This window comes from Arvicola amphibius, chromosome 12 (genome assembly GCF_903992535.2).
Source record: "Arvicola amphibius chromosome 12, mArvAmp1.2, whole genome shotgun sequence".
Classification (NCBI taxonomy): domain Eukaryota; kingdom Metazoa; phylum Chordata; class Mammalia; order Rodentia; family Cricetidae; genus Arvicola; species Arvicola amphibius.
The window spans coordinates 12,512,886-12,533,277 of NC_052058.2; the positions used below are offsets into that span (position 1 = coordinate 12,512,886).

Here is a 20,392-nt window from a genome sequence, read left to right on the forward strand (position 1 = left end):
ATGTGGGCTATGTGGGAGATAGAAATGTGTGGGGACCCTAGTAGAATGAATGGCACTGAGTGGCCATCCCTCCCTCCCACCTTTTCTTAGCTCCTCTCTAAGGAGGCTCTGCTCTGGCCAGCCCCCTCCATGTCTGTCTTCCGTTTGGAAATAAAAGTCTTCTCTCATTGCTCCCCTCCCCTCCTGCCAACCTCCTCTTCCCCCAGTACACTCCCAAGCCCACTCCTCCTGAGGTTGCAGCAGGGAATCCGGTAGCTATGCTGCCGTAAACTTGGGGGTGCTGGTCTGCTCTGACATGCTATTGTTTGGGGGAAGTTAAGTTTTGGACAGGTTTGGACAGGCTTTGGAATGAAAGCTTTCTCCCCTGCCATGTTCTCACAGAGACTCCTCCCCCACCCCATCAATTCAGAGGTTAAGAAGCCCATCAGGTGAGACTTCGAGACCTAAGACAAACCAGGGCTGAAGGAGGATGTTGAAGGTCAGCGGCAGAGGGTGTGAGGAACCCCAGGACACTGCTCTGATACTGGAAATGGAAGCCACACCCTCTAACTAACACAGACAGTGGTCTTTAGCAGTACCCCCATAACCAAACAGATGTCATAAAGACAGGGGAGAGCGGACTCCTGCTTACAGACTTCCAAGAGTGTCTTACAGCCAAATATTTATGGCTTAGCTATAATGCATGGGAAAGGAGAGAAACATTGGCACAACAGTAAACGAGGGGAGAGACGGGGGCGGGTGGTGCCACAACGCCATCTGCTATCATTTGGTGCAGAGAAAATTAATTTTTGAAGGCATCTCATTTAACTTTGCGATATCTCGCAGTCTGACATCTGATTATTTCAGCTTCTGATATTTGCCTTCTTCCCCTTACTAAGAATGGTGGTGGGCGGGGAGGGGAGGGGGGCAAGTCTAATGTGGGTATAGCTCCGTGACAGGTGGATGGTCTGGACCCAGGCAAGCAAAAGTCACTCCTGGCCACAATGAGACGCCTCCCATCTCCACACCCACTTCCGAAAGACTTATATGTGTTACCTTCCAGAGCAAGGCACCGGGGTGGGCTGGATGACCAGATAAGGTTGTGTAAGCATTCAATGTACTCAGAACCCTCGAGTTTAAATCCAGGGAAGCAGCGATAGGCTATCACAGTTCCCACGGGGAAGGAGGTCTGGAACTCCGAGATGTTCACGTAGCCATTGGAAGAGGCTAGAGGTCTCAGGCAGCCTGTCAAACATCAAGGAAAAACAAGAAGGTTTCACTAGGCTGCCTTTGCACACCTGTACAGCAAATGGCACTGAGGAACTCTTTGGGATTGTCCACTGGCAAAAAAAAGAGCATTGCAGACTTGGGTTATGTGTAGACAGATGTTTCCTGGGATATTTGAAACGGTACCACAAGGGTCTGATAAAGGGTTAGAGGGGAAGAAGGGGACGAGTAGCATATGGATTAGCACATCCCTAGCCAGGTGAGGCTGTACCGAATGGAACCCCAGCATCACCTGAGGGGCTTTTGCAAAGCAGCGGTGCCCAAGCCCCATGCCCAGGACGAGAGCCTGGGGGTCACTATGTGTTTATGAAGCTCCCCATGTCGTTTAAGGTGACCTCAGGGATGAGGGCCACTGAGGCACCCGAGGAGGCAACAGACATTACAATGGCTAGTAGTCTGTGACTTGGGCAGGTTATATTCCATCACGGGACAGAATCCTGCTTGAGCTGGTACTACTAGATTTCTGGATGTCTGGTTTTAAGTAAAATAGGTTAAGAGTCTTAAAGTGTGCTGGTTTTCAAGCTGGAAATTTCCCCAGAGGGCTTGACAGACACAGACTCCAGCTCATAAGTCTCAGCAGGTCTTGGTGGAGTCCAAGGATATGCAATGCTAATGGCCAGGTGGGAGGGCCCCTCTGAGAAGCACAGCTGTATAATGGCTCTGTGCACCAAAGAGAACAAGTTGTGTGCTATCAGAGAACAAATGGGAAACCGGACCCTGGGTCTAAATCACTGGTGACCTTTCGGTCTTGAAGACTATGCCATTCCTATTGGGACAGAATCCTGAGTGTGCTGTTCCTGATGTCATAGAACTGTAGTGAGCCGAGTCATGACACTGGAGGGCATAATGACATCACAGGGTGATATTCTTCCAGGGGGAAGGCATGTGTGTGAAGCAAACAATGGATAATGAAAACACCCATTTTTCTGCCTAGCTGTTGAGCACAGGGTTTGGAGTCTGTGCAAAGCAGCAGATGGCCAAGTCCTCCTCTAGAGCTGGCTATCTTAGACACGGGTTTTTCTGATTTTGTTTTTTCGAGAAAGGGTTTCTCTGTAACTTTGGAACCTGTCCTGGAACTTGCCCTGCTGACCAGGCTGACCTCAAACTCACAGAGATCCGCCTGTCTCTGCCTTCTGAGTGCTGGGATTAAAGGCGTGTGCCACCACTGCCTGACTAGACACTTGTTTTGAGGGACTCTCTCAGCAAGCTGCTGTAGCACCTGCTGACCAGAGTGAGGAAAGACAAAGGAGGCACCAGAGGTGCAGGACTTAGGGACAAACAGTCACTCAGTTTTGATTGTGTGGTACCGACCTCACTGCTATGCCTCAGGCTACCCAGGCCCACAAGCTGAGAAGGCCTTGACCCAGAATCAGTCAGGATGTTTCTAGACCCTCCCCTCACTCCTCGAAGCGAAGCAGCAGAAGCAGCAGAACTCAGCATCTTTTCACTTCATCTCATGGTTTCCTCAATCCCTGCTACCTTAGTGTGTGTGTGTGTGTGTGAGAGAGAGAGAGAGAGAGAGAGAGAGAGAGAGAGAGAGAGAGAGAGAATATTACATGTGTGGAGGTTGAAGACTGATGTTAGGTGTCTTCTATTTCTTTCTCTCTCTCTTTTTTAGACAGAATCTCTCACTGCATCAGGGGATCACTGTCTTGGCTAGGCTGGCTGACCAAGAGCTTGCCCTGTCTCTGTACCCCAGCACTGGGCTCTAGATGCTTGTCACCATGCCAAGCCCAGCTTCTGTTGTCCTGGAGATCCCAACTCAGATTTTTATGCTCGCAGGTACTTTACCAACTGAGCCACCTCTCATGTTCCCTCCCTTAGGTGGTTTTTAATCTTCCGAAGCTAACAACTGGTAATGTTTACAGCAAAAGTAAAGTGGGAAGAGTTGGAAAGAAGAGTGGAAATCAGGAAGAAACGGAATCAGTAATTGAGAAACAGCAGATAAATCCATTAACAGGGACAAAAGGAAGGCATGGGATGCTTACACAGTTCAGCTGGCTGACACGGTACCAGGAGGGCCCAGTACTCCTTGCCACAATGGGGCTCCAGTTCTAAGCTGCTTGTGGGGAGATGCTGGGCTTTCCCAAATCATAACTGATTCTGCCCCACAGTGAGCAGGGCATGCACACACTCTCCAAAACCTTAAGTATCCATTAAAAAAAAATGGCCTCTGAGCAGCCTGTACTCCACTCCTCCTGAGGAGATGGCAGGAGCTATAATTTGTGCAGCTAATCAGCACTGAGAGGGAAAGATACATTCGCTCTTGGTTGGAGACAGCCCATCCTAAATATAACAGTGGGATCAGGCTTCAACTCAATAGTTCAATGGGATTTCCATTTGCACTTCTAGATAATAGAGAGATGCCTACTGGAGCTTTAGCCCCTGGATCTATAGGTGCAAATAAAAGTTCTAGAATGAAATGTCACTCTTAAGAGCCAATTACAATTCACCAGGGGGCTCGGAGAGGTGCCAGGCTGTCTGCGGCAACTCAGAAATCCTTCTTTCTGTGCTGTGCCAGCTGGGCGGGGCCAGAGGAAAGCTGGCAGGGCGGCTGCTGGCGGGGCCGTCCCCAGCAGCAATCACGCACAGGACGGAGAGTTCTGAGGAGCGACAGCAGGGCTGGGGCCTGTGGCATCTGAAGTAGCATATCTCTTAAGAGTAACCAGGTGTAGGCCAGTGATGTAGGCCTATCATTCCAGCTGCTTGGGGGACTGAGGCAAGAGCAACGTAAGTTCAAGGCCTGTCTGCGTTATGGAGTGAGTTCAGGGCTAGCCTGGGCAATTTAGTGAGACCTTTCAAAATTAGGAGCAAAAAAACGGAAATGGGGCATAGCTCAGAAGCATGGCGCTGAACAGCATGGGTGAAACCTTGGGTTCAAATCCCAGTAATACTGTAAAATAAAAATAAAAACAAAAAGTAACAGTCAGTGCTCTTGTTACTGACCTAGAGAAGTCATGTCTTGAGGAGAATTTGAGAAAGGGAGAGGGATCCAGGTTGGTCAGACAGAGCAACAGTGAGGTACATATCTAAACTCTCTAAAATAACACCCCGAAAGGCCACAGGGGAAAGAATTCTTAAGGAACACAGTGTATTTCAGCAATCAAGTGGGAACTGGAAAGAATGAGGGGGGCAGAGAAAGGATGTGGAGAAAACAGGACTGCAGGGAGTGGCTGCAGTCTGAGGTGACTGTCTTCCTGCGCCTCCAGCCCTGGAAAGGATTAGTGTCTGGAATGAATCTGTGGCTAATGATCTTTATTTGCATGAGGCGCCCAGCCCAGGCGCCAGTTGCTTGTTTGGTAGGCAGTCTCTGGACAGATAAATGAATCCATGTCTCTTTTAGGGCAGGCTAGGGACACAGGCCACAGGACAGAGCGTGGCGGCTGGGCTCCTCCTCTGTCCTCCCAAGTCTGAACCCTTCTTTCTGTCATAGGGTTGCAACTGTTAAGCTCTCGTGTAGGAAAACAATCTATTTCTGAGGATGGGGCACACAACGCAATATCAGGGCCTGCCAGTTGTGATTCCCCAGCACCAAGCTGACATTCTTCTCAACTTGAACATGCCGGGGCTCTTGGAGCAAATCTGAATGGCCCTCCTTCTCTCTCAAACTATGAATTATTATGCATTGTTTGTTTTTTTGGTTCTTTAGACCAAGTCACATGTCAAAAAATAAAATCAGAATTAATGTGAACTGAAGGGCTTATTTTCAAAAACAGGTTCCTCTGTACACGGTGGCTGGGGCAAATATGAAAAATGCGGAAGGGTAAATATTCACTGGGTGGTTTGGACGCATCTGAATGTGACTATTTCTCTGTTTTTCATGCATTATAAGAAGGGACAATATTGAAGAGAAAAGAGTCTCTGTAAGATGGGTTTGCTATGTCCTCACTACTGAGTGCACCCTGCAGTTTCCATTGAGCAGACAACAATAATTCATCCATGCGTTCACAGCCTAGCTACAAAGCCTCCAAATTATTTTTAATTTATTATTATTACTATTGTTGTTGTTTGTGTGTGTATGCATGTATGTGTCTGTGTGGGCATGTACATGCATGTGCGCATGCTCTTGGGCACACTTGTGCAAGCCGGAATGCCTATGATGGTCAGTTCTCTCCTACCTTTATTAGTGCAATCAGAGACCAAACTCAGGTTGTCAGGCATATAAGTGCAAGCCTCTCCCTGCTGAGTCCCTTCATGAGCCCAGTTCTCCTTATTCTTAAACTATTTTATAGTTTTCTGTGGAAAAAGAGTGATACCCAATATACTAAAGAATAAGGTCTCTCCCCATCTAGAATCAGAGTATACGGTGCTGAGTGACCATAAGGAACAGTGAGACTCTATGAGAAGTCACCAAAAGACAGACCGGGACCTAGGTGGGGCGATTTTGTATCTTTCTGCCATAACCTCTGTGGCTGTGTTAGAGGATCATGTACGTACACCTTCTTCAATGAAGTCACGACAAGCACCGTTGACAGCAGTGGCTCCCATCTCCTACCTTGACAGATGGGCAGGTTATCCCATGTTCCATCATCACGACATAATGAAACCATGTTGTATAGGTCAGGGTACCGGATCTTGAATCCCTCATGACAGGTGATAATCAACTTATCTCCATGTCTATATGTCTTGTTATGAATCTCAGCATCTTCAATTTGGGGGAGGCTGGCAGTCTGCAATAAAAGATGAATGTTACTTTGTTTTGCAAATTTAAAATGTTAACTGCTTTGCAATGAAGATCTCAATTTCAGCCCTGGTCTCAAACTATACAACAAACAGACACATGGTACTTCATCTGTCACCAGACTCAGCTGATAATGACAAGTTCACAGCCTGTGTCAGAACTAACAGGAAGAGGGACCCAGTGTGCAGGGACCTCCTTACCAAAAGAACTTTATCTGCCGACTCCACCCCTTTCTATCTGTGGTAGTTCGAATGTAATTGGCCCCCATAAGCTCATAGGGAGTGGCACCTTTAGAAAGAAGTTCACCACTGTGGGGGTGGGCTTTGAGGTCTCCTATGCTTTAAGCTATGCCCAGTGTTAACTCAGTTCACTTCCTGTTGCCCATGGATCAAGATGTAGAACTCTCAGTTCCTTCTCCAGCCCCATGTCTGCCTGCATGCTGCCGTATTTCCCCGCCACGATGATAATGGACTAAACCTCTGAAACTGTAAGCCACCCAAATTAAATGTTTTTTCTTTATAAAGTTGCTGTGGTCATGGTGTTCCTTACAGCAAGCAGAACCCTACCTAAGACACTACCAGACAGTTGATCTGAATAATTCTGGAAATGAACGAAGAGCTGGCTGTGTTTGCGACAGGCTTTAACATGGTGCAGCCTGTCAGGCTGGTTGCTGCAGCCACCCAGGCATGGTGCAGGGCCTCGATGAGCACACACCATGTGCAGAACAGCACAGAGACTGAACTGTCCCTGCCTTTGCTACTAACACTTCCTGTCTACACTTTGTGCTCTTCAAAGAATGCTAGGCCAACATATACTCTTGCCAACCTCCTAGGGTTCAGGACAGTCGGGCATACTCTGTGCTCACACGGAGTGACTGAGACCAAGAGAAAAGGACAAGGAAAAGGGGAAATAGGGGAGAGTTAAAGGGGCAGCGAGGACAGGCAACAAAATGACAAAAGCAGATCGAAGAGTGCAAAGACGAGCTACTTCCACAATTCACCGTAGAAACAAACTGCAGTGCTCCTCACTGCCACGTTGGGACTCTGCTCGTCCTACCCCTGAGCAGCTCACAACAGTCCTCTCTGGTTCAAGTCACATTAATTACTGTGTGTTTTTCCCCATCCCTCTTGAGTACATCTCTGTTAAATGCTTCTGATTTTGTGTATAATATTTTAGTGTTGGGGATGGAAAGCTGGACACAGTGACTTCTGGGTAGATGTTCTATCTCAAGGTTTTACCGGCAACATCAATGCACAAAGGTTTATGACCTGGGGATGGGCTATATTTCAAATTTCTGAATTCTTAATTTTTTTGAAAACAAGGCCAAAATCTAAGGGTAGTGTTTTTCCAGTCAGAACCTTTCTCCAGAAATTCTTCAATGTGCTAAAGGATCTTTGGCTTCCGAGCTGCTCCCTAGAGTCTACAGAATGCACAATGTGGCTGGAACAGCATTAACAAGAAGAGTCCTGTTCATCAGGATGCTTCAGCTTGGAATTGTCAGCTCTGAGGCACTGAGCCCTGGGAGCCCTGATACAGGTAGAAAGGTAATATTTCACATGGCTGGCAGCTGCTGGCTTTGGTTATTCTACAAAGGGTCCATCAAGGGCATGATGGGGTTGGTGCTAGCTTCTCTAGAAGCAGCTCAGGGCAGGGCACAGCAGACTCCAGAAAGCAGGGCATGAACAATGAAGGAGACTCAGACAAGCGGCCTCCCTAAGAGAGAAGAGCAGAGGACATTCACTGTAGATCATCTGTAAGTCCACGTGTATCTTTATCTTTGCCACCACTAACTTGAGAGCAAGATCTTTGTCACATTGGCACAGGTCTTCCCCAAGGTTTCCCCATTCCCAGACTCATTTGCACTCGCTGCAGGGAAGGGGCGCTGCCTAAAGTTCCACCAAGAATTCTGGGAACGCAAGGCCCTCTGAGCCCAGTCAGCTGGATTTGAGCACACCAGGGCTTCCCCGCTACAGTCAAGGCTAAAGAGCTGTCTACTGGTTTCTATTCGACTCTCATCCACTTTGTATCCGTCTGTGGAAAAGAATGCTCTAACTATTCAAGCTTCACCGATAGTTTTCTGAGTTTAAATAGCCTAATTTCTTCCAAATCAAGCCTAGAATAGTCACAAGGTAACTGACAAATCTCTGCACCCCAGCGCTGCCTTCCTCTTAATGGAAAATGTGAACTATGTTTTTCTCAATGGCACTAAGCAGAAATTATGCACAGCAAGTAAAAACACATTTATCAAGGCATCTGTCTGTAAAATCTTGGTGTAAACAGTTCTTGCAGTGGTAATGTATATGTCTAAACAACCCTCCCATGATGGGCTTTACATGTCTTTAAAAATTAACTAGCATAGTTGGGAGGTAGCCAGTGTGGGCAGTAAAGTCAATGGACAGAGTGGCCACCTGGATATCACAGACAGGTTGATAAAGGCTGGTCAGAGAGAGAAGCTTCCCAGGCCTGGCTCACAAGATTGACTTTCCAGCCTGTGTTAAGATTAATGTGGGATGTTTCACCCAGGTTAGGTGTGCTGCAGTGTGTATGTGTGTGTGTGTGGGGGGGGGTGATATACTCTGGTCAAAAAAAGAGCCTGTATGGGTGACACAACACCACTCCACTACATGGGAGAGTCACCCAGCAGTAAGGCTACTAAAGCCCTACTAAAGCAGAGAAAACAGGCTGAGATATGCTCGAGGACCAAGGGGAAAGCTGGTCCAGGTCAGCTCTAATAAAACTTCAACTTGAACAGAAGGAAAGGTCACCCACCCCCTCTCTGACTGTTCATGCACACTAGGTGGCATCCACTCTCCCAAAAGGAAGGGTAAGATGGGGCCTGGAATAAGTATCTGCCCCGAGGAGCTTTGGTGACGGTAAATAACCACCGACCTCATTGCTAGGAAAGGAATCAGAACCTTGAGTATTTGCAAATATATGTCTAATCTTCACTAATGCTGCTGAAGTTTTACAGAGGAATATGGATGCTCCTGGGGTTACATAGGAGCTAGACACAGAAAAGTTCACTGTAAATGGAAAACATTAAAAGCTGAAAATGGGGATGGGGAGAGGGCTCAATCAGCAGAAACGCTTGCAAGCCTGAAGACCTGAGTTCAAGTCCTAGAACTAATATCATCATCATCATCATCATCATCATCATCATCATCATCATCATCATCTAGCCTAATGGGTGAGCTCAAAGCCAATGAGAGACCCTATCTCAAAAAACAAGGTGGTTGTCACTCCTGGAGGATGACGTCCAAGGTTGTCCCCTAGCTTCCACACTCCTGTGCACGCACATGTGTGTGCATCCCTCCCCTCAGCAATGCACGCACACGATATAACCTACTGAACCTCCCAGATCAGCGGCCCAGTGCAGTGCAGTGTAGTTCACTTTCCCTCCCTGTCTTGCGGTTGAGTAGAAGCTGCAGTTTGCTGCCCTCGACCAGCATCAGAATGGAATCCTGCGCTATGCATCACTAACTCATGAAAACACAAAATTCAAAATGTGAAGGGAGCTTTCGACTGAGTGGGCATCGCTCCCACATCATGGGAAAGTCGAAGCATCATTAAGCTGAACCATTGTTAAGCCAGGGACTGTTTGTAACACAACTTCCTAGGCCACAGATTCATCCATTCAGAAAAAAAAAAAGACAAAGCCACTGCAAACGTATCATAAGCAAAGACTAGAAGCCATCTGTCAATATTTGATTCTGTCACACAGAATCCGGCAACAGTTAGAACTCAGGTTGGCGAGCCATAAACGGGCACTTCAGGATGTAGCCAGAGGGGGTATCAAAGGTTTCCATTCTGAAAGCCCTATTTCACCAGCCCACCACGGCCACTGCTGTACACTGAACCTATTAAAAACAGACTCAGTGTCATGAACAAGTCCAAAAGGAGAGATCCTGAGGCAGTGTTGCACAGTTACACTGAAGTACAGACTAATTTATTAGACTAGTCAGCAGAGTACAGTCCCAGGGGGCGGGGACAGGTGCAGGAAGAGTCAAAAAAATTTTAAGATGTTGGTTATATGTAAAAATGCAAAACCATTCCCAGGACCATGAATATATGATGTGTAGATACATAAGAGCCTTACAAGCCACGTCATTATGTTAAAGGCTCTAAATGTCTTGCCGTAAAGAATCTGACTTACATTCCCACGAACTGGCAACAGTAAGCTTACTTATTCACCCTCTTCTTCATTCATTCATTCGGCAGACTGCTGAGCCCACACCCAGGTCCGGTGTGTCCTAGGTGTGGGGGACAGAGACGTCCTCATTTCTACTCTTCCAGCATTTGCATGAGGGACGCTTCTAACCGCAAAATTAAGAGACAAATGAGCTAGAGAATAACAGGCGAATCTCGCGACTGCGGTGAGCTCATAATGTGGTGATAAGACAGGGAGTGACTCGGGGACTCATTTAATTCGAGCAGACAGGCAAGGGGCCTCTGAGGAAATGACATTTATTAAGCTGAGACCTGAATGACAGCACAGATCCAATTACACGTGGATGTGGGAGATTTCAGGCAGAATGGTTAGGTTAGCACAAAGGCCAGAAAGGAGCTTGGGGTCCTAAAACACACTAGGGAAGACCTGTGTGTTTGGAAGATAGCAGCCAATGGAGCCGGGGCGGGGCGGGGGCGGGGGGGGGGGGGGGGCCAACCACACAGGGCCTGATAGATTAGGACAGGGAGTGGGGTTTTATTTTAGTGGGATGGGACACTATTAGACCCTAAGCTTGTAGAAGAGTCTGAATTATATTCTCAAAAGGTTTGTCACTTGTGTAGTGAAGGATGAACCTTGGCCAAAGGTATGGTTTTGTCCTCAGGTCCTGGAGTGTCCTGCCTGAGATAAGGACCCTTTCTCACCTAGTAGAGTCAGGCATGCTATGTAGTCTGTGTGATTGGGACACCAAATATCAGTTCAGTTTCCTGGTGGGACTGGAGACCCAATATCAGCCAACAGTAATCAACACTGTCTATATGAAAGAACCCCAATAAAAACTCTGGACACTAACACATGAGTGAGTCTTCCTGGTTATGGATACACCATCATACACTGCTGCTCTGACAGACAGGCACTGTGGGCACAGCTCCACTGGGGCTGGTGGCCGTGACTCCTAGATCCTGCCCTACGTACCTCTTCTCTTGTGAGATTTTAACCTGTGTGTCCCCACTGTCATACACTTATCCACAGGGTTCACAGATTTTCTAAGTTATGTGAGTCTGACTGATTACTGCTGAATCTGAAACGGGCCGTGGAGATCCCCAGATCTGCAGATAAAGTCAGATAGTGGGAGGCTGTAGGACACTGAAACTTTGCACCATTAGATGGTATTTTAATTCATGATCCTACTGGCATCCATCATTAGCATCGCTGTTTCATTCAATACAACCCAGAGAGACTGCCCTGACTACTGGTTCACTCAGGGGTAGGCTGCAGGAGTTGAATTGGATCAGTCCGGGCAAAATTACAGACAAACAACATGGAGCCAGGGAGAGGGAGAGGTGACGGCTATTGTTGTCCAGAAGGGAAGCCGATGGAAAGAGGGGGTTTTGCCAACAGAAAAGAGGGGGGTGCTGACAAGAAAAGAGGTACCACCCTGTGCATGGCTTCGCTTCATAAGCAGAGATGGTTTCTGGCTGGTTCTTCTTCTTTAAAGATGTTGACTTTGATGATGAAACCTGATGTAGCATTGGAATACACTTGACAGCTGTGGCTCTACATTGAATTCTACTGTGGAATTACTAGTTGCCTTCCTGAAACCACTAAGAAAAACACACGGACACAGACAGACAGACCGGAAGGGGGGGGTGTCAAAAATGATGGTAAGAACACTTCTTTGTGATTTGCTACTTAAAAGTACCCCCCTTTTAAAGACTTTCTTTTCTTTTTTTGAGACAGGGTTGCTACTTAGCACAGGATGGCCCTATGACACTGAGCTGAGCTTAAGGTACTTATCTTTGTATTTTATATTTATAACTTAGATAGTAGATATTAGCCGTCCACTCTGCAGGGCTAGACTGTTACACATTACATATACTGGAGTATATACGCGACATTCACAAAGACTGACCACACTGGAAATTCAGACTCAACAAACAGCAAGTGACTGAAATTACTGAACATGTATTTGGGCCACAATGAAAATAAGATAGAAATGAATTGTTACAAAACTCCTATGTTGGAAACTTAGTAATATCATCCTAAATAATAAACAATAGCAGTTTTGAAAGCTGCTCACAATGTACTTCCTGTTTACTTAGGTAATATTATATCCTTCTGGAGTCTTTGCTAAAGTTAAAAAATAGATAGTTTATAATTATAGTTTTTCCTTAGTTATGATAAAATAATGTAAATACCAGATGCTGTAACTTTAAGTAATTCTTACTTAATACCTGTCTGTTATACGTAATTTTACTATGTTAAAGTTAAAACCTTCCTTTTTATTTAAACAGAAAAGGGGAAATGGTGTGGAAGTCCTTCTGTGTATGTTTTGCTTTTATTGATTAATGAATAAGCTGTTTTGGCCAGTGGCTTAGCAAATAGGGCAAGGCGGGAGTTCTAAGCAGATAGAGGAGGAGAGAGTAGGTAGAGTCAGGGGAGAAGCCATGGAGCCACCAGAGGAGGAAAGACGTGAGCTGCCAGCCAGAACCTTGGCTGGTAAGCCATGAGCCTCATGGTAAAAATATAAAATAATAAAATGGGTTTAACTAAAGATATAAGAGCTAGCTAACAATATGCTTAGATGACCGGCCAAACAGTGACTTAAATAATATAGTTTCTGTGTAATTATTTGTGATCTGGGCAGCTGGGAACAGATGGCTTCTGCCAACAGTAATGTATATAATATGCAAATAAATCTATGGGCATACATTTCTCTTTAAGCCTAAACACACACGAAGGTCCAGCATCGTTGCTCATACCTGCCAGTAATCCCAGCACTCAGGAGGCAGAGGCAGATTGGTTTGGAACTCTATGGGTTTGAGGCCAGTCAAGGCTACACAATGAGACTCAAGAAACAAAAACATCTAAGTATACACAGAAAAATTAAATACTTAAAAAAAGTCAAGAACACACACCTTAGAGTTGATTAAGCAAAATTTGCTGACTGGCTGTTCATATTTCCATGTTATGTTTTTATTGTAGCTATGGGTTTGTACTTAAAAGTTCTATTGAATTTTGCTTTGTAAATATTGAGGTATGTTATTAGATATATACAAATTTAGGGTTATCCTTTAGAACTAAAATTAAGAATTCTTAAATGGTCAGAAAATGGATAGATGATTAAGCCTGAATAAAGTACAAAGATATAAATAATAAAGAGTAAATGATAGGGAGATCATTAACAATAAAAGAAACAAAAGCTAAGAAGGACCAACAAGATCAAGTATTGGTCCTTCAAAGTCACAATCAACAATCACTGATAGGATTTATCAAGAACTATGTAGTGCACCCAAACATGTAGGATTAAAAAGATATAGCATGGCATAGCCTACATTAAAAGTTAAAAAGTCAGATAAAAACATGAAATCTAAACATCTGAGAATTTAGATGAAGTCAAATTCTTCATGTAAGGCAAGAAATATTATCATTTACCCAAATCACCAAGCTACGCTTATATAAAACATAAAGAAAATTCAGTTTAAATCAGAAAGGCTTCCCACAAGCATCCTCCAGACCCAGGTTACTTCTTGAATTCTACTGCATGTCTGTGGGAGATCAGGCAGCAATCTTACTCACCACCCGGAGTAAGGAGGGGCTCTTCTGCAGGACAGCAGCATGTTTATGGGGCAGCCTCCCTTGATTATGACACCAGTGGAAAGAATGCACAGACGGGAGAAACACTCAGAACAACCCCACCTCAGGCAACATGGTGCAGAACTCAAGGTCAGCAACATCAGCCAACACAATTCAAACACATCACAAGTAGCCGACTTAACACTTAATGATCAACCAATGTGGACCTGATCATTTAACAGAATAAAGGAGAGAATTACTACCTTACTAGACGTGAAAAAGCATTTGGTTAAATTTCACATCTACTCATATTAAAAAGAAAAACTCTTAATAGCTAGGAATTAAACAAAATGCTGCAATTCAACAAGGGACATTATTAGAAAAGTGTGTACTGTAAATCTAGAGGCCATCGATGTGAGATTGGGGCCCCCGACTGGAAGGCTTAACCCCGAACAATACGTTGGATGCAGCACTGGGTTTTCCTGACTGAAGCAGGAACCCAGTAAGAGGAAACTGGAAAGAATTAGCTAGGAAGAAAGAAGAGCTTTAGTATTCAAACATGACATGACGATGATTGTGTAAGCCCCATAAGAATTCGCAAAGATAGAAGCTGGAGAGATGACAGCTCAGCAGTTAGGAACACTTGTTGCTCCTTGCAGAGGACCCAGGTTCAGTTCCCAGTAACCCACATGGTGACACACAACCATCTGTAACTCCCGTCCAGGGATTCCAAAACCCTCTTCAGTCTTCCACAGAGTGTCTTCTGATCTCCAAGGCACCTAGCATGCACATGGCTTGTACACATGCATGCAGGCAAACTCTCACACACTCAAGAACTTACAAAAAACTTTCAAGAATTTACAAATATAAACAGTAAAATAAATGAGTCAAATATGTCTGAATTTCTAACAGATTATTTAATAACTTAAACTTTTATCAAAGTTCAGATAAAAATCTGAATTCTAAATTCAAATAAATAAAAGACAAGACCTCCATATAGAAAACATTATTGAGAACAATTGTTAAAGACCTTAGTAAGTAGGGAGAACTAATATTGCATAGGTCTTATTTTCCTCAGAATTTTAACTATGATTTAAACTATTTTTCTTTTCTAGTTGCTATGACAAAAATACCCTGACAGAAAGTTTGGGGGAAAAGATTTATTTTCATCATGGGCACAGTTTATGGTCAGAGCAGGGAGGTCACAGAGGTCACAGACTTGAAAGCAGCTAGTCACACTCACAGTCAAGAGCAGAGAGGATGAATGCAGCATGCTTACTGTTCAGTTCCCTTGTCCGCTCTTAACACAACCCAGGATCCAAGCCTAGGGGATGCTGCCACCCACACTGGACCGGGTCTTCTGTAATCAATTAACATCATCAAAGATCACCCATGGACATGCCCACAGGCCCAGCTAATAAAATCACCCATGGACACCTATCTGGACAGTTCCTCACCAAGACCCAGGTGACTCTAGACTGTGTCAAATCACAAAAACCCAACAAAGTAACATTCAAGAATTCAAACTTGTTTTGACAGTTGCTGTGCTCATTCTATGATTTATATGGAAACATGGAAGGCCAAGAAGAGCCAAGGCAGTCTTGACAGAACAGAGAAAGGGGGTAAGGCTTGTGTTACAGGCAGTTAAGAGCAATTACAGGGCTGCAGTCATGAAAACAGAAGAACATCCAGCGCAGGACAGACAGACCAATAGAACAGAGATGGAGCTAGGTCTTCCATCTCCGGACATAGGGGGCCATGGGAATCAGGAGGGACATTCATTCCAATGAACAATGTTACATGTATTATATATAAACCAAGCCCAAGAAGGAGAGTTAGGGGGCTAAATATGAGGGCAGGACAGCAAGGTTCTGAGATTACAGAAGACAATGCCTGTGTGTGTGTGTTTGTGTGTGTGTGTGTGTGTGTGTGTGTGTCTGTGTGTGTGGAAGCTAGAAGAGGGACATCAGATTCTCCCTGGACTGGAGTTACGGTAGTTGTGAGACACCTAACATGGATGGTGGACTCAAAACTTGGGTCTTACTGGAAGAGCCTTCTCTCCAGCCTGTGAAAACATTTTTTAACATGACAAAGAAAACCTCCACAGAACTTTAGCATAAAGAAAAAGACTGATAAATTTGACTGCATTCACGTAAAATATTCTGTGCATCACACTGACAATAAGAGAGTAAAGCCTTAAGACCACGAGCAAGCTTTGTAGCACCTACACAGCCACAAAGGACTCGGATTCAGTGTCGATAAATCTCCTAAGAATCAATACGGAAAAGACAACTGATCAATAAATGGTTAAGCGAATTAAGCAGACACTTCACAGGAGAGAATCATGAGCTGGCCATAAACACAAGAAGGTTCTCACTCTATTATTCACCAGGGAAGTGAAACATGAAAGGTGGGAGACTCAGGGAGTGGCGGACATACCCTCCAAAAGTGGGGCGTGGGGAGGCTGAGGCAGGAGGGGTCCTGCACTCGATTACATCGTCTCAACACAAGCCAGCCAACCACCAACCAAAATCACAGAACAAACTCCCAAACAAGCATCCCAGTACAAAGTTAGAGGGGGCACTGCATGCCTGCCAGACAGTTAAAATATTGCTAACACTAAGGGCATATTCTGTTTGTAGAAGTATAAACTGGGTACAACCCTTGAGGTCATTAGCAACATCTATTAACACAGGATATATGCACATCACCTCATCAGCTCTACTCTCTGGTACAGAGCCAGTAGGAACAGAAGATTATCATTTGTCAATAGGGATGTTTCTGATATGCCTCCCTGCAGTGCTATTTATAACAGAAGACATTGGAAAAGTCTAAAAAAACTAAAAAGTCCACCAAAATGATCTTCAAATGATGGCATGTCTACGTTAGAGCACCAAGAGACAATGGAGATGATGCAGCTGTAGCGGTGGGGCCATATTACGTGTGGATTTTCATAATATAAAATTAGTCAGATCATAAAGCAATGCTACTTTGTATGTAATGCCTGTACATAAACTCCAAAACTAGGCAAAAGGATATTCAACCTGAAAATAACATGTTTGGGAATAGTGTGTGCTTTGGGGTTGACTTCTCAATCATGAGAAGGTGATTGCACCTCTCAGAGGGAGGGAGGAGACTGGAAACACCAGCAGTGCCTATTTCCTCCCTGGATGATGGCGATGTTGGTGTTACCACCCTGATTATTTCTTCACTGTTTTGTTTCACGAACCTTTCCTACGCTCACCAAATTTTGTAAATTTAAATGAAGTCATAAGGACAGCAAAATGAGTGCGTAAGAAATCACTGACGAAGCTGCCCTGTTTCCCTACCTCACCCAGAGCTTGCTGGGGTCTGGAGGTGGAGCCATTTAATGGGCTGTCTAGAGACAAAGGATTCTCTGTGTGGGGATGAAGCTCTGAAATTTCTCAAAGCATAAAACTTTATTTGCCAGACAATTTTCAGACGGTAAGCTGACCTCTTGATGTAAATTAGAGAAACTGGTGCAGGTTCAACATAAAGGCAAACTGTGACGTTTTTGGCTTCATATATGTGGATGTATGTGTACATGTTTATGTGTGCAAATGCACGTATATATGCTGAGTATGCATACATATGAATGCAAGGATAGAGATTAACTTCGAGTGTTCCCTTCTATTGCTCACTATTATCTATTATTATTTATTATTAAAATTCATTATTATTATTATTATTATTTTGAGACCGAGTCTCCCACAGAACCTGGAAATTAATCGATACTGATACAGAGAGATGGCTGGGACAGCAAGCCCTCAAATCCTTTGTCTCTGCCCTCCCCAGTGCTGGGATTACAAGCACAAGCCATCATGCCTGGCTTTTTACATGGGTGCTAGGGACCCGAACTCAGGTCCTCATGCCTGCTCAGCAGGGCATTTTGTCCATGGAATCATCTCCCCACCCTTTCTGTTTCTCCTAATTGAAAAAAAAAAAAAGATTAGTTATCTTATCTTCAAAGAAATTTTGAGATCAGTTGCCACTTTCTGGAAAGTAGCCTCATATGTAAAAAAGGAAGAGATGGGAAGCACTGGGTGATGCAGAACAGGCTCAGAAGAAGCATTAAAAACAATTTCAGACCTGGCGGTGGTGGCACACATCCTTAATCCCAGCACTCGCACTCGGGAGGTACAGGCAGGTGGATCTCTGTGAGTTTCGAAGCCAACATGGGTCTACAAAGTGAGTTCCAGGACTGGCTCCATAGCTTCTGGAAAACCCTGTCTTGAAAAACCAAACTAAACCAAAAACAATTTTATGCTAGGCAGGTGCTCTTCTTTGGTGGTACCGAGTACACCAATCTCACGACCTTATACATGCTGACTGGGTCATTTGCCTTCTGAGTTACTTCTCCCAGCTAATAATTGTAAAAGGAGCGGCAGGCTGCATCCCGGCCACCCAGCTCCCGCACGGCTAGCTTTACACCCGAAATAACAACACACAAATTGTATTTATTTAAACATTGTTTGGCCCATTAGTTTTAGCCTCTTTTTGCTATTTTTTATATCTTGCTTTAAACCCATATTTAGTAATTTGTGTAGCAACCACAAGGTGGTGGCTTATCGGGAAGGATCTTAGCCTGCGTCCACTCGGAGAGGAGAGTTATGACGTCTGCCTGAGGCGTCTGCCTGATTCTGTTTTCTTTTTTTCCACAATTCTGTTCTGTCTACTCCACCTACCTAATTTTCTGTCCTATTAAAGGGCCAAGGCAGTTTTCTTTATTAACCAATGAAAGTAACACATAGGCAAATGACCCTCCTCCATCAAATAATGGGGTTCAAAGGCAGTTCTCACAGATGGATGACTGACAGCATCTTTACTCACAGACAGAAGACCCAGGACAAGCCTCTCAAGGGGTACCTGAGGCCCAGCGGGAGAATCACTCACATGTCCAATCAGTTTATATTCCACCCTGAAAGATGCTTGGGGCATGGTGCCTGGAAGCGTCCACGTTTCGTACCTCGGGGGCAATCAGAGGCTAAGAAAGAACCATTTGGAAGAGACCCAACGCCAGTGCATGGGACAGGGAGACAGACAACATCAGTCAAAACAAAGATGCTAGCCGGGAATTTAATGACCCCAGCAGCTGCGTTAGTTGAAAGGAATCCCTGGGGGCTAACCCCTACATTTTTTACAAATAGTCAATCTAACTCTGGGTTGTTGCAGGTGTGAGCTTATGAAAATTATTTGTTTTCTGCTTTCTGGGGGAATCTCCATCGTCAACTAGGTGTTCAAGGTCACCATCAGTCATCCTGTGACCTTTCCACGTGACCTGACAGGGATCAGAACACGCTGATGCTGTGACTCTCCATTTACCTGGCAATTCTGTGATTTAAAGCCACCCCACCGCCCCACTTGTGTGAGGGTCCTTGTACAGTCAGGGTGGGATGAATTGTTTACAGATGAAGAAAACAAGAATGTGGGCACAGCTGGCAAGGAGCAATGCTGCCCTGGTGGCGACTTCCCCTCTGCACTTGCTGGGCTTGATGATAAGGCTACCAAAAACCCTTGCCTGTGGGCTATCTGGCTGTCTTGCCAAGGGGTAAGTGGTCATTCTGCCACTCCTCCTTACTGGCTCAGCCCCAGTCTGACCTGATCTTATTTCTTCTAGAATTTCTTCTTTTTCCCTTTCAAAGTCATTGTACTACATTTAAGATAAGAAATTCTTGAAGAACAAAAGTCAGATTCACATGGAAATGACAGGGGAGAGCGCAGGGGCAATGAATGACTTCTGTCAACATCAGCAAAAGTGGCCTTGGGGACAGGCAGGGGGTATCCTTTCTGCACTCTCCTACCTTAGAAGATGTAACCATGAGTGTGTCTTAGTGGAAGACGTGGGAATACTCGCGTCTTGGGGTCAGAAGCTGTCCTCTTTCAATAACTCACGGCTAGAGCACATGGAAGGAATTCTAGGTGATAGAAAGCACACCTGAGAAGAAAAGACGCTAAATAAAACATTTTTAGGGCTTCCATCTGTTGGTGAAGCTCCTGGAGCTGGAAGACAGCTCAACTTAATATATGAGTAGGCCATAAAAAGGAGTAAGACTCCCCTGCTTTTGAAAAATGCCTGCACCCCACACTTTCGATGAATAAAGGGGCTGGCTGCCAACTCTACTGCCAGCTCTAGCTTGTGAGTCAAGGTGGATCTTTAATTAAAAATTTATAATGTAATAATAATACTTAACTCACATTGCGCCCTTCCCCCAGGAAGCTGGAATAATCTTCTAAATGTCAATTATTCATCTTTTATAGCAATCCTGGTCAGGCCTATGGGAGCCAAAATATTTAGTAAGTACTTTAAAAAGTCCTTCATGATGATTTTTTTTTTTTTTTTTTGGCATACTGCAAGGAAGTTAGACAAAGAAGGGTTAAACATGTAGTCATAGCAAGCCGGGGTCATCCTGGGAACAATTCTTCTACATTCTAATCAACCTTTGGGCTATGATTAGGCAACCGGGTAACAGAGACAGGGAGTCAGGAAGTACAAAGGGATTCCTGGGTGCACCCTGGACCTGCCTGGGCAGCTTTGAGAAATGCCCCTGTGCTGTGGGGGAGCACCTCCTCCAAAGGGAAACATCAAGCGAATGAAACTACGGGGGTACAGGAGTTATGAGAACTGGAGTTCCCTGGAATGATCCCCAGCTCTGTTTCTGGTTTTTGTTTTGTTTTTGAAGCTT

At 44.9% G+C, this 20,392-nt stretch overlaps 1 protein-coding gene across 1 annotated transcript in view; it reads right to left on the bottom strand.

Moving 5' to 3' along the window:
- The window catches only part of Susd4 (sushi domain containing 4), a 123,561-nt gene that overhangs the window by 31,138 nt on the left and 72,031 nt on the right, over nt 1-20,392 (bottom strand). Inside the window, 2 exon segments of the mRNA XM_042054000.1 lie at nt 1,036-1,224; nt 5,762-5,936. Of these exon segments, the coding sequence (XP_041909934.1) occupies nt 1,036-1,224; nt 5,762-5,936 (364 nt within the window).